General features: G+C 38.8%; 1 protein-coding gene and 1 long non-coding RNA gene across 5 annotated transcripts; one reads left to right on the top strand and one right to left on the bottom strand.

Annotated features, from left to right (window-relative positions):
- The first annotated feature begins 489 nt into the window (after window positions 1–489).
- On the top strand, window positions 490–7,328 carry ankrd13a (ankyrin repeat domain 13A). 4 transcript variants are annotated; one of them, XM_023958481.1, is made up of 16 exons: window positions 683–801; window positions 1,070–1,209; window positions 1,670–1,805; window positions 2,589–2,713; window positions 2,804–2,849; window positions 3,082–3,225; window positions 3,323–3,512; window positions 3,701–3,767; window positions 3,855–3,936; window positions 4,035–4,096; window positions 4,176–4,306; window positions 4,616–4,773; window positions 4,875–5,006; window positions 5,092–5,246; window positions 5,343–5,407; window positions 5,510–7,328. In XM_023958481.1, the coding sequence occupies exons 2-16, from the start codon at window positions 1,102–1,104 to the stop codon at window positions 5,697–5,699; spliced, it is 1,791 nt and encodes a 596-aa protein (XP_023814249.1). In that variant the 5' UTR covers window positions 683–801; window positions 1,070–1,101; the 3' UTR covers window positions 5,700–7,328. The 4 variants fall into 4 exon arrangements, with proteins under 4 accessions (XP_023814250.1, XP_023814251.1, XP_023814248.1 ...); XM_023958482.1 differs by having other exon boundaries at window positions 490–1,209; window positions 5,095–5,246; XM_023958483.1 differs by having other exon boundaries at window positions 490–1,209; window positions 5,346–5,407.
- LOC101168047 lies at window positions 5,941–9,037 on the bottom strand. The gene is made up of 2 exons (XR_177436.4): window positions 8,820–9,037; window positions 5,941–8,672 (listed from the first exon to the last, which is right to left on the bottom strand). It is a non-coding gene; the product is annotated as an uncharacterized LOC101168047 (long non-coding RNA).
- Between the last annotated feature and the right edge of the window lie 3,051 nt (window positions 9,038–12,088).

Here is a 12,088-nt window from a genome sequence, read left to right as displayed (position 1 = left end):
TCAAAGATGCTCTGTGTGCTGTGCTACCAACTAGCGGTTGAGGGTTTATGTGGTAAACACGAATCCCACACTGAAGGATGCTCATAAACTAATTAGATAAATATCATACTGACAGCATTTTAAATTGATACAAGTATAGTGATATGTTGCAGAATCAATTTTGCCCTACACCCCTAATAGAAACCAACACTATAGTCACTTAACAAAAATGTAAAGCTAAGAAAGTCAAATATTACGCTAAAGAAACAATCAGAACAAATAATAAAGATGTCTGCTTATAAAAGTAGACACAAAACAGATGAGAATTAAAGTCAAGACAAATTAAACAAATGGGGGTATTGAAAAAATTACTTATAGTTGTTACTCGTTTATAAGTAAACGCTTTCAAATAATTCAAACTTGTTGGTTTATGTAGTTGCTGTAACCACATCACACTGATAGTACGATTAAAGGTTTCTTACTTTCTTAGCAAACACTTGAAAGCACCAGCGTAATGTTGATGTCAGAAACGGAACATTTCTTTTTAAATATCTGCAGGTTTTTACATTGAATTTTAAAAATTATTTCTCATAATAATTACATGCGTTTTTAAAATATTACGGACAATAGTTTTTGTTCGGATACAAATGTTTACCTGGTTAGTACTTTGATGGGTTTTAGAAAACTCCCCCAAGCTTTTTATTAGTAATGGTAGAGTCCAAACTGGAACTGCCATTTATTTCTTTCGTTTTTCCTTAAAAGAAAAACAACAACATTCATTGTAACGGCCTCTGTACTGGATCAACTAATTGGGTGTCAAGTGTAAGTTGGTTTAGATTTCAAAAAGGGTTTTAAATTATTTAAAATTTATTAATAAGGCTTGCCATACTGGCTTTCTGTCCGACACCCCTGTCGTTGCTGAGTCCTTCTTCTGGTACTTCCTTATTCGAAAGTTTTATTTAGGGGAAGGCTCGAGAGGGAAAAGTTAGACTCTTGTTTGGGTATTATTTCAATGTAAAAGCATGTACCGTATGCTTGATACATTTCTAGCGTGACTATAGTGTTGTTTCATGGCTTAAATTATTGGAAGCTACCATCCGTGAAAGGCTCGCCAAGAGGAAGATGTCCACGGCTAACGACGTTAGCGAAGACTTCAGAGTGAAGTTTCCCCTGCATGTCGCAGTGTGGGACAATGATTACAGAAGACTGGAGGAACAAATAAGGCTACAGGTTGGTAAAAACCTACAAACTCACATTCGTTCTTTGATTGTTAGCTGAAGCCGGGAGTTAGCTGTTGAGTGCCTGGAGCAGAAAGTAGGCCAGTGATGTTGACAGATGCTAAACACCAACAATGTTCTATTATCGGTTTTAAGCTAAAGTTAGTCGCTGACGAATCAACAAATGCTTGTTTTTTATTAGTTTCTTTTCTTTTCTTTTTTTTTAATGGTTTACAACGGAAACTCTGTTAACACAACACAGTCGAACCGAATGGTGGTAGCAGTCAATATAATATGGTGCGTTTGAGGACCTGTTATTTGCTAATTTTTGTAAATATTTGTCTAATTAACATTTATTGACAGCTGTAATGATAACGACTGTTCATTTCTGCTCTATAACCATTGCTATAACCGAAACCAGAAGTGCGACTTAGGCATCTGAATTAGACTTCTTGTATTTGTTTTGTTTTTAGAACGACATTGACAACGTTGACCCCAGAGGTCGAACAGCATTACACCTGGCCGTGTCACTGGGACACCTGGAATCAGTGAGAGTCCTCCTGAGACATGGTGCTGCAGTAACTAAAGAAAATGCCAACAACTGGACAGGTTTGCTTTAAAGACCTACTACTCCAATGGAAATTGTGTTTTTGCGTTATTAACATGTTCTTGTAGCATTTCTCACACAATGGAGGACATATATTTAGAAAATTCAGCTTAAAACTGCTTTGCTGAGAATTTTTTTATTCAAATACTTGTGAATCAGAAGCAGATGAAAAAATGACAAATTATCATCTGCAGACCATAAGATCCCTGTTCTGCTCCGTTGTGTTCGATCCACCTGCAGGCAAATAGATTCGTGTACGTCTTCCTTTTCCTCATGCAAGCTCGCATCTGGTTTAAAGCTGTATGGCTGGATAGCTCCAATATTGCTCGCCACTGTAATTGCTCCGCTAATTTTAGGTTGGGGCTGTTGGGTAGCTGGGAAGAGTGTAAACAAAGGTGTGGTGGGAAATCATGCTAACAGTCCCAGCCACAACTCAGAGGCAAATTTCTAATGAACTTCTGCTGCTCTGCAGAACCTGTCTCAGAAAATGACACAGGTTTGTTTTTTGTTCTTTGCTTTGGCTGAAAATGACTAAATCATAATTTAAAAAAAAACACTGGAAACGTTTTAACAATAGTTCAAAAGATGATAGGAGTGGAACTTTAAATCACACATCATCGAAGAAGATGCCTTTCCCACTTGATCATTGGTGTATTTATAGCATTTCACTCCTGATATTTCAGTTCATTATTACTAAAGTTGATTATCTTTTGAATGTGCATGAATAAATCATTATTTCTTTGAAAGGCCTGTTAGTCTGTGCATATATATTTGCTTCTGTATAGTGTTGCAGGAAGCAGTGAGCACTGGAGATCCAGAGATGGTCCAGTTGGTCCTTCAGCGCAGAGACTACCTCAAAGCCTCCACTGCTTTGGGAGGAGTTCCAGAGCTCCTGTCAAAGATTCGAAAGGTTTTCCTCAAAACTTTCTTTGCCTTCATTCTTTCTAACGACACCGTTTGTGTTTTGGTTAATATGAAATTGTTCCATTTTCACCCACAGTCTCCAGACTTCTATATGGAAATGAAGTGGGAATTCACCAGCTGGAGTAAGATGTGTCTTGTTTTGTGATTTTGGAAAATGTGTTTTATAAAGTAAATTCTTTTCCAAAGGGTTTTGTTCAACAATTGTGCATATGGACAGAAAAAAAGTATCTCTAACTAACAGATTATAAAGCAAATTGGCGCAACTGTTTATCTGTTTTTTTTTTTTTGTTGTTTTTCATTTCTGAGTGAAATAGTCTTTTTGTAAGACATTTGTGTCCTGCTGCTGCTTCCCAGTTCCTCTTCTATCACGGGTTTGTCCAAGCGATGTCTGCCGCATATGGAAAAGTGGTGCCTGCCTGCGAGTGGATGCCACTCTTCTTGGCTTTGAAAACATGACATGGATCAGAGGTCGTAGGAGCTACATATTCAGAGGAGATGGTTTGTGTGTTTCTAAATGATGCTCAAAGAGGCCTCTCTTCTTGAGTTCAGCTGTTTTCCAATGGGATCGCGAGTGCATCGCTCTGTCTCCCGGCAGATTCGTGTGCAGAGCTGATGGAGATAAACCACGACGATCAAGTGGTTGATGTTGAACGCTTCAACATATCTCAAGAAATGGAAGACGTGACATTGGAATCGATGCAGCCTCCAGAGCAGGAAGTCGCTAAAAGGCTGACCACCCCTATTGTCAACACATACTTGGACACAAAGGACATTGCCTTTGAGAGGCAAGAGACTCCCCAGTTATTCCTGTATACTCCCTCACACCTGCATCAGTGTTAATTATTTCTAAGTTTGGTAATATTTTACCAGCCTTTCTAACAAGTCTGCTTCTTGTAATTGTTACTCATATTATTTCTATTATCACTTTATAATAGACACTTTTTTCTTCTCAAATTACTTTGATTTTCCACAGGTCCAAGTCTGGGATCTGGGGCTGGAGATCGGACAAAACAGAAGCAGTCAATGGATTTGAAGCAAAGGTTTACATCATTTATTAGGCTCTCATTTCTGGAGACTAGAATACATCACCCCCAATGTGTTCATACTCTTGTATGTTGTCTTTCCAGGTTTTCACTGTCAACAATGTAAACGTGGTCATCAGGACAAGGACAGAGCATCTAACGGATGAGGAGAAGGCCAGGATTAAAAGTAAGAGGATTTTCCTTATTTATTTTTCAATATGAAGGATGGCATGTTTGCGAGTTTCTACATTTTTGTTTTTTGGTTCGATTTAAAAAAATAAAAAGGTGAAAGAAATGTTCTGGAGTCCCTGCTGGGAACGGTGGAGCAGCACATCAGTGCACAGGGGGTAAGGATGTGAAATCTGCTGTTATGTTCAATGTTTAGCTTTTTCCAGCAGCTCAATTCAAATGACTGCTTTTTTGTAGGACTTGACACTTGAATATGCAACTGCCACAAATCCCACTGCAATCCTCCCAGAGGAGTACTTTAATCCAGAGTTTGACCTGGGAAACAGAGATATCGGCCGTCCCATTGAGCTGAGCATTCGAACTCAAAAGTAAGATCCATTCAAAGGTTCTAAAAGACGTGTTTTTGTTTTCTCACTATCACGGCTCGAGTTGCAGAACTTAATTAATAAATGGGAATTACACTGGGGGTAGGGAAATTGATTTTTTTTTTATTGCTGTAATTATTGCCAAAATAAGGTACATGCCCTATTGAAAATGCCCCAGCTTTAACTCTAATGAAAGGTCTCTTAAAAATAGAATGAAACTGTTCAAATCTTATTATTATCTGCAACCATAACCGTAAGGAAATTATTCTTTTTTTTTTTTTTTTTTTTAAAGAAAATCTTCCCTCCTCATAGGTTTAAAGGTACCCTCTGGATGAGTGAGGAGCATCCTCTGTCCCTGGTAGAGCAGGTGACCCCCATCATTGACCTTATGGCTCGAACCAGTTCCCATTTTGCACGTCTCCGAGACTTTGTGACCCTGAAATTTCCCCCTGGGTTTCCTGTTAAGATAGGTAAAATACATTTCTATATTGTTATTTTTATTGAAGAGAACTGCCACTTCAGAAACACACCAAATCCAATCACCTTTCTTTTACGCTCTTTCCTCGCTCAGAGATTCCTCTGTTTCATGTACTGAATGCCAAAATTACATTTGGCAATGTAAATAAATGCAGCACTGAAGAAGAAGTGACCACAACACCGGCAGCCACACCCACATCCGCAGGAGAAGAGGAAGCAGCAGCAGGTGGTTATGCAGCCAGACTATGAGCATCGGTGAAGGAAAACTGTGAATGAAGTTCTGAATAGCTTTTGTGTTGGGTTTTGTTGTGCAGAACCTCCTCTGTTTCGGGTGTGTTCCTCGGTGTTTGAGGTACCAGCCAATTATCACCGCCGGGGGGTCAGCCGCCACATGCCAGTGTCCAACAATGACGAGGAGCTTTTGCAGTACGCCATTCATCAGAGTCTCTTGGAGTCTCATGGTCAGGTCAGGAAACTTGGCAAAACACTCTACCACTATTTGTTTGTTTGCTATTTGAAGCGTTTTCTTTGTTTGTTTACATGGAACAATGTTTGTTTGTAGCAGGGCATCTGGGATGTTGCTGATGGGGATTTTGTGGATGTCATGCCAAGCATCCCAAATGACAGGTAGGGACAGACAAGAGCTTCAAAGTGAGATTTCTTTGGAATTTGTCATCAAGCTTACTGATCGGAGCAAATTCTTATTGTCTACTGTCAATCACCTGACAGGAGCGTCCCAGAAGGCATCCTGGTAGACATTGCCAACAGCTCTAGCCCCCCCTCTGCCTCTAGCCCCGACTCTGACCTTCATCTTGCGCTGGAGCTCTCTACACAAGCTCAGCAGGAAGAGGAGAGGATGAGGAAGCAGGAGGAAGAGGAGCTGCAGAGGATCTTACAGCTGTCGCTCACAGACAAGTAAAAGGAACAAAAGGGGATAATATTCCAATTCTTCCACATGCAGCAACAAACACCACACCTCGGTTTTCCTCTCTAACCAACCTACTTCTATGCAATGCGGATTTCTATCTGCAGCAGATCTGTTTAGCAAGATCAGACTTCTATTATTTTCCAACAAGTATTTTTGGATAAATATAAACTTTTATAAATTTCTATCCTGGCATTTTTCCATCTTTCTTAAACTGTTTTTGAATACAGTCTTGTTTTTTTTTTTTTTTCTCCAACTCATTCATGCACCATCAGTCATTCCTATCGTTTTCAGGGGAGGTTTGACATTGATGCAGCTTAAGTTCTATGAACACATAGGTTGGATTACAGCATCTGATCTTCTGAAAGGATGGTGCCCCGATGGTGCTCTTAAATCGTAAGAAGAATAAGTCCTTTTCATTGTTGCCAGAACTTGTCACCGCTGATTTTGTGAGCTGGGTAAAAAAACAGCCCACAGCGCGACATGAAACTGCAAGCACTGCAGAGCCACTAGGACAGATTTAAATGTTCTTTTTTTTTTTTTAATGAAGTCTTTCTGCAGAGTCTCTATTTTGAGCATCTTGGCCTCACAGATTAAGAGCAATCTCAGGGTTTCTACTTTCCCTTTAATTGGAATTAGTGTGTTAATTGTACAACTGTCGTTTAAAACAAATTGTAATCTTTTTATTTAAGGTACCAGCCATGCATATCTGTCCGTGTGCTATGTTGTTGATTCAAAAAGTTGGGAACACTTGTGAACGCTTTTCCGTGTACTTCCTTCATGTAGAGAATACGGATGGGGAAACTAAAGCATGTAGCTGTGAGAGGTTAAAATAAGATGCATGGTGCCGTATTTCTGCTGCGACCAGGATGGAAGTTTTGAAAATGGGGCCTGTTTTAGTCATTTGTCTTGATTTTTCTTTTCTTTTTAAATAAACCGCCACTGAGCAGCTTCACCTCAACAGCAGAGGGGGAAAAAAAGCTATATGTGAGACCGTCTGTCTGTGGACTGTGATGGACCACTAACTCAACTACTGTAACAGAGATTATTGAAGTCTGTACGGATACTTTGCCTTTTGTAGCAGCAAACAACTTAACACCTCCCAAATGGAAGGAAAGACTCCCCAGATCGAGCTTGCTTTTAGCAGTAGCTTCTGAATTGTGTGCCAAGGATTGCTTTAGCTCTGAACTTGCCTGATGGAGTCACTGTGTCTGTGGTGACAGCTTTATCGAGTGCCACTTCAAATAAACCTTTAAAATATATATATATTTTTATTTTAATTTCCAGATTTTGTCTTTCTCAGAAGAAAAAAAGGGTCCCACGTGTACTACCGAGTCTGAGAGACATTCATTAACCACTGAAGTTGATTTAACTGACAGCCAGCCACTTTTTTAAGCTCTCTGATTGGTTGTCGGACTGCGCCTCTGGCTTTACGGCGGCTCATTCTAAAGACTTAACTTGCCAACCTGCTGAACAGTCAAAAATAAAGGTTAACTAAGGGTAAAATAATGCAACGATTTCAACACCGAGCAGCTTTTAAAAAAAAAAAGTTTGTATGTTTAAACTTTTAAGAGCGAATGTGTCTGAAAATGTTCTAAAAATAAAAGCACTTTATTTCCATGACGACTACTCATGTAGTTTGTGTGATTTCTTTGCAGAGGTGTATCTGATAAAGCAGAAGGAGCAATCTACACTCCTTTGCCATGAAACATGTCCTATCAGGGAGGTTTATTTTTTATATTGTTTTAGTTCATGTTAAGCTTTTTAAAATGAAAATATTTAATCTGCAGTGAATTTTTCTATGCTCTAAATTCAATTACTGTCTATGGTTTGGGGAATTCAGGTTTAAAGCTGCTTAAGAAACTTCTCTAAACACAGAAAATTTGCTTTAGATAATCCAAATTTCCGTTTATTTATTTTTTTTACTTCATTGTCTGGCACTTTACTCAAATAGCTAAAAATCAGCAGTTTATTATCATTCACTCTGCCAATATATCTGCTCTAATTAAAACACAGGAAACTTGCAGCATTCTTTATTTTTTTTTGCATCAATTTGCAAACATCTTGTGGCAACAAAAAAAAGATTCATTAGAGAAACATTTTTTTTTGTCTCTAGATTACAGTTTTTCCATCAAATAGGTTTTCAAAGTAAGCATTATTTTAAAAAAAAGTGGTTTAGTGGCTTATTGTTGCTTAAAAAATGAATGAACTGAAGTACTTTCAAAATAAATTAACATCATAAATAAATACCCAGCAGGATGCTAAGGTTTAATCACAAATATCTTGTGTAAAATCTGTTCATTGATCTGATTTTTATTCAGTGTGATGTCCGGAGCGTCAGGAGACCATCCTGGAAGGTCGGCAATCACCCTGGTCACTGTAGTTCTGTTAGTGTGGCTTAAAATTCAGCAGCAGGACAGCAGGATAAACTTTCTCCCACAAAAAAAAAAAAAAAAAATCTGTGCTTCTATGTGCTTAAAAAGTTCTAAAGTTCCTCCTATGTTTCCATCCTTCACTAATCTGTCTGGATTTACCTAAAGATTGGACCTTAATTAATTAACCTGACCAATAGATCCCCATTTTCTCCCATCAGAAGGCCATTTTATCACAAAAATCGCATTGAAGAACCAAAAATAAAGACACTATTAGTTGATGTTTTCATGTCATTTTTCCTGCAAACCCAAAGTAATCTTCTGGATTTCTGCAGCTGACCTGCATCATCCAAGCACGCAGCAATTCTGAAAAGACCTGAGACAGAGGAAGATTGTGGGGTCACGTAGGGTTTTGCATGTATGGGAGAGGCTTTAGTTTATACAGGATGACCCATTCCTCCTGCCCGATCTTGTGAGAAAGAGTCAGTGGGGAGGACGGCAGCAGTCTGTCAGCGGCGGGAAAGCGGCTTGTAGACGCACACAGCCATGATGACCATCAGCAGGAGGAGGACGGCGAGGACGCTTCCCAGAGAGACTGTGAGGAGGAAAAGCACAGACAACACGCCGCCTTCCAATCATATTTACTTATAATAGACTGCAGATTGACAGTGTAGCGCCCTGGCAGCTTTATTGTGACAGTCTGCACCGACAGGCCGCAGTCGCTGCAGGGAAACGGCCGTACCTAAGTTCTGCTTCCGCAGGACTTCGTAAGGTCTCTCGGCCAACGTGGAGTCATCGATTAGAGCGCTCACCACAACACAGCAGCCCAGCAGCACAGCGTGAGGGATGAGATGTAATATCATGGTGCTGGTCTGGAGGAGGATGGAGGAGAAGCGCGAGAGCCGAGACAGGGATTCTTCTTCTTCCGCTTCACCCGGGTCTTAAAGCCCGCCGGGTTGGGTAGTTCCGTCCACTCGCTCAGCCCTTTAACCCTTGAAAGATCCACTCCAATGAAAACAGTTTTAAACATGTTCTTGTGACCTTTTTTCTCACGATGAAGGACATATATAAACAATGTTAAGAATAAAAATGCGTTTCTGAGTATTTCTTTTTTCAAATTGTTGCAAATTAGGAGCAGATGAAAAAAATTGAGTTTTTAAAAGCTCTCAACTGAAATGGATAGGCCAAAGTCTCCCTGCTCTGCTCCATTCTGATGCATCCACTAGCAGACAAATAGATCCAAGTGTACTACAAGTTTTTTAGTCTATACTAAAACTGAGACAGTATACTTAAAGTTTACTTTTTATACACTATCTTTATATTGTAAATTTAAAATGTTCCAATTTGTCGGAAGAAGTATTAAGTTAGCAGATTTGTCAGACATGTCTGTAGCATAGTCTTATAGGTGTGTTTTGAAAAATGTGTAGGTCTATAAAGAGTAGAAATTTTAAAATCCATCGTTCCTGTCGTTAAAACAACCTTTTTTTTATTCACGGCACAATGACTAGTAAGCAGAATTTGAGGAACATACAGACAGAAAATGTGTGTGCACATAAAATTGGTTCCACTTTTCTTTTCTAGGTTCATCTGAACTTTTCGTGATCTGTCTTCAGTCAGCCAAATGTAACGGAAAAAGCTTTTGTGACTGCTGAACACCGAAAAGTTACACAAAGCTCTCTGTATTTTAATTGATGGAACTCAAATTGTCTAAAATGTCCTTTTCTAATTGGTAGCCAAAACAAGTTTCAAGCTTCTGATTCTGAAATGTCAGAGGGGTGATGGAGATCCGACAGAAAGCTCCTGAGGATGATGGTGTGACACAATCCCTCTGCCAGTCTGATATTTATGGCTTTTGTCTCCACATTTAATGAAACAATGCTCAGGCTGTGACAGCTGCTGATTACAGAGAAGTCTAATGAACCCAAAGAAATGTCACTCACGGAGGCCAGAAATTAAAAGTGGAGGCTTTTAAAAAGCCTTAAGAAAAAAAATGTATTAAGTCATGAAGTCGGAGGATTTGCTTTAATTGCATATATGAAAAAACATACACAGATCCAACAAATTATTGCCTTGTAAAATGATTGAATAAGGATGTTCACCTGATGGGGTTAATAAACTAAACAAGATAATTCACTGAGGTTAGGTGTGTAGTTAGGTGTGTCAATGGTCTTATTGAACTTGTTTTCCTTGATTCATCAATGGTTTTTCACTCACTGACTAGCTTTAGCGTTACCAACCATCTATGCAAACATGCTGGAATATTTGTTTTGTTTAGTTGTGTGACGATTATGGCATAATTTCACCCAAAATCAAAATGTTTTATTAGAATTATGAAAACTCAGAAAACTAGAGTTTCACTGGACGGTTTTTAGGCCACAAACTAACTTCAACAGTTTGCCCCTTCATAATGAAATATTGGCATAAAGTTTGCTAATGCTGTGTCTACTCAATCACTTGAGTAGGGACCAAAAGGTTCACTGCATGGGAACACCACTCTCTGTGACTCACGCTTTATTTGTAATGACACTTCCCTGTGGTACAATGAACCCAAACTAAGTGAAGGAAACAGACTCTCAGTTGCCTTTTTTTTTTGGTCACTATTGATGATAGCACAGATATGTTTTTGAGACATCACAGCGGAGTTTCTTGTGTTCACAACAACAGCTAATGACATAATCAGCTCTCTAGTTACTGCGCTGGACAATGTCGGAGTAAAGTGGTCACGTGATGTCAGCTCCTCTGATGTTAAAGGTCAGGAAGAAGGCAGGTGTTGCCACAAAATTCGGGCAGCAAACCAGGAAAAGATTCTTGGACATTTCCTTGTGTTTTGCACACTTGAATGACAGTAAAATGTGTTGTTGCAAAGTATTTGAATCCTGATATTGATGGCTGGGTGAAGTTTCAGGAGAGACAGAGAGGTTAACTCCAAATTCTTATGTTCACAAATGTTTGTAAGTTTAACTTAGTTTAATTTTTCATTGATTTGCACATTTACATTCTAGGCAGGTGTTTCATTTTTTTCCGTAGCCACTCTTGAGTTTATTATTGGGATTGCTTCAGTGTCAGTTGTAAAATATTCAGTCTGTGTAAAATTGAATAAGCCCATTTTTTTTAGAGTGAAATACATTTTATTTGAGATCCATTGGCCTCTGTGAATAAATGTGTGATAATAAGTGATTAGGCTACCATATTGATTCAGGCATTTTTTCCAACTGAGTAAAAAACAAAATAAAAAGCTGTTGCTTTTATGTTATTGGTCTGGCCCACTTGGGATCAGTTCAATAGTGGTCTTATTGAACTTGTTCAGTGGGAATGTGACCCCCGAACCAAAATGAGTTTGACACACTTGGTTTAGACAGTTTTGGCCCATGCAAACAACTATGGAAACATTTTAGAGGGTTTATTTTCATCTATGTATTCATTTGCACTTTCATCTACCATATTTACTAAGTATGGTATTAATTTCACTAAATATTATTTAGTGAAATTAATAATGGGTAATACTTCCTAAATATATTTTTGTTGATCTTCTAAGATCAACTGAGGGAGAAACCACAATATTTAACACCGTGTCTCTTCTATCTGAATCCTTTGGTTGCCGGTTTTCTAGTTCAAAAGCTGTGACTGACACAAAAAGAGGCTTTGATCTGAACGTCCATCAACGAGCAGCAGCTCAGCGGAAAATCCTGTGTTCACATACACTTTCCACTTAGTACATTCATACCTGTTCTCCTTGAAGTAATCGGACCTGGCTCGAATAATTGTTCGTCTGAGTGATCAAAAAAAAAAAAAACCCTGCAGGAAGATATCAGTGGGAATGTTGTGATCATGCAAGCATCTGTTTGAGTGCCGACGGAGCGTTTGATGTTGGTCTGTTGGCTTAGATGTCAATGACCTCTAGATTTTACAAATGAGTTTTTTTATTCGAATGACGAATAAAATTGATTAAGGATAAACAAGTCTGTATATTTCAAATTTAGATTCAAAGATTTTTGGCGTAAGGGCTAAAAG

Source organism: Oryzias latipes, chromosome 9 (assembly GCF_002234675.1).
Source record: "Oryzias latipes chromosome 9, ASM223467v1".
Taxonomy (NCBI): domain Eukaryota; kingdom Metazoa; phylum Chordata; class Actinopteri; order Beloniformes; family Adrianichthyidae; genus Oryzias; species Oryzias latipes.
This window is presented reverse-complemented; position numbering and strand designations above follow the sequence as displayed.

Bases quoted from the DNA above. Each gene is read 5' to 3' on its own strand.
- ankrd13a (XM_023958480.1), top strand. From the start codon at position 1,102: ATGTCCACGGCTAACGACGTTAGCGAAGACTTCAGAGTGAAGTTTCCC. The intron at 1,210-1,669 runs GTTGGTAAAAAC...TTTTGTTTTTAG, and splicing joins AGGAACAAATAAGGCTACAG to AACGACATTGACAACGTTGA. The intron at 5,247-5,342 runs GTCAGGAAACTT...GTTTGTTTGTAG, and splicing joins TCTTGGAGTCTCATGGTCAG to CAGGGCATCTGGGATGTTGC.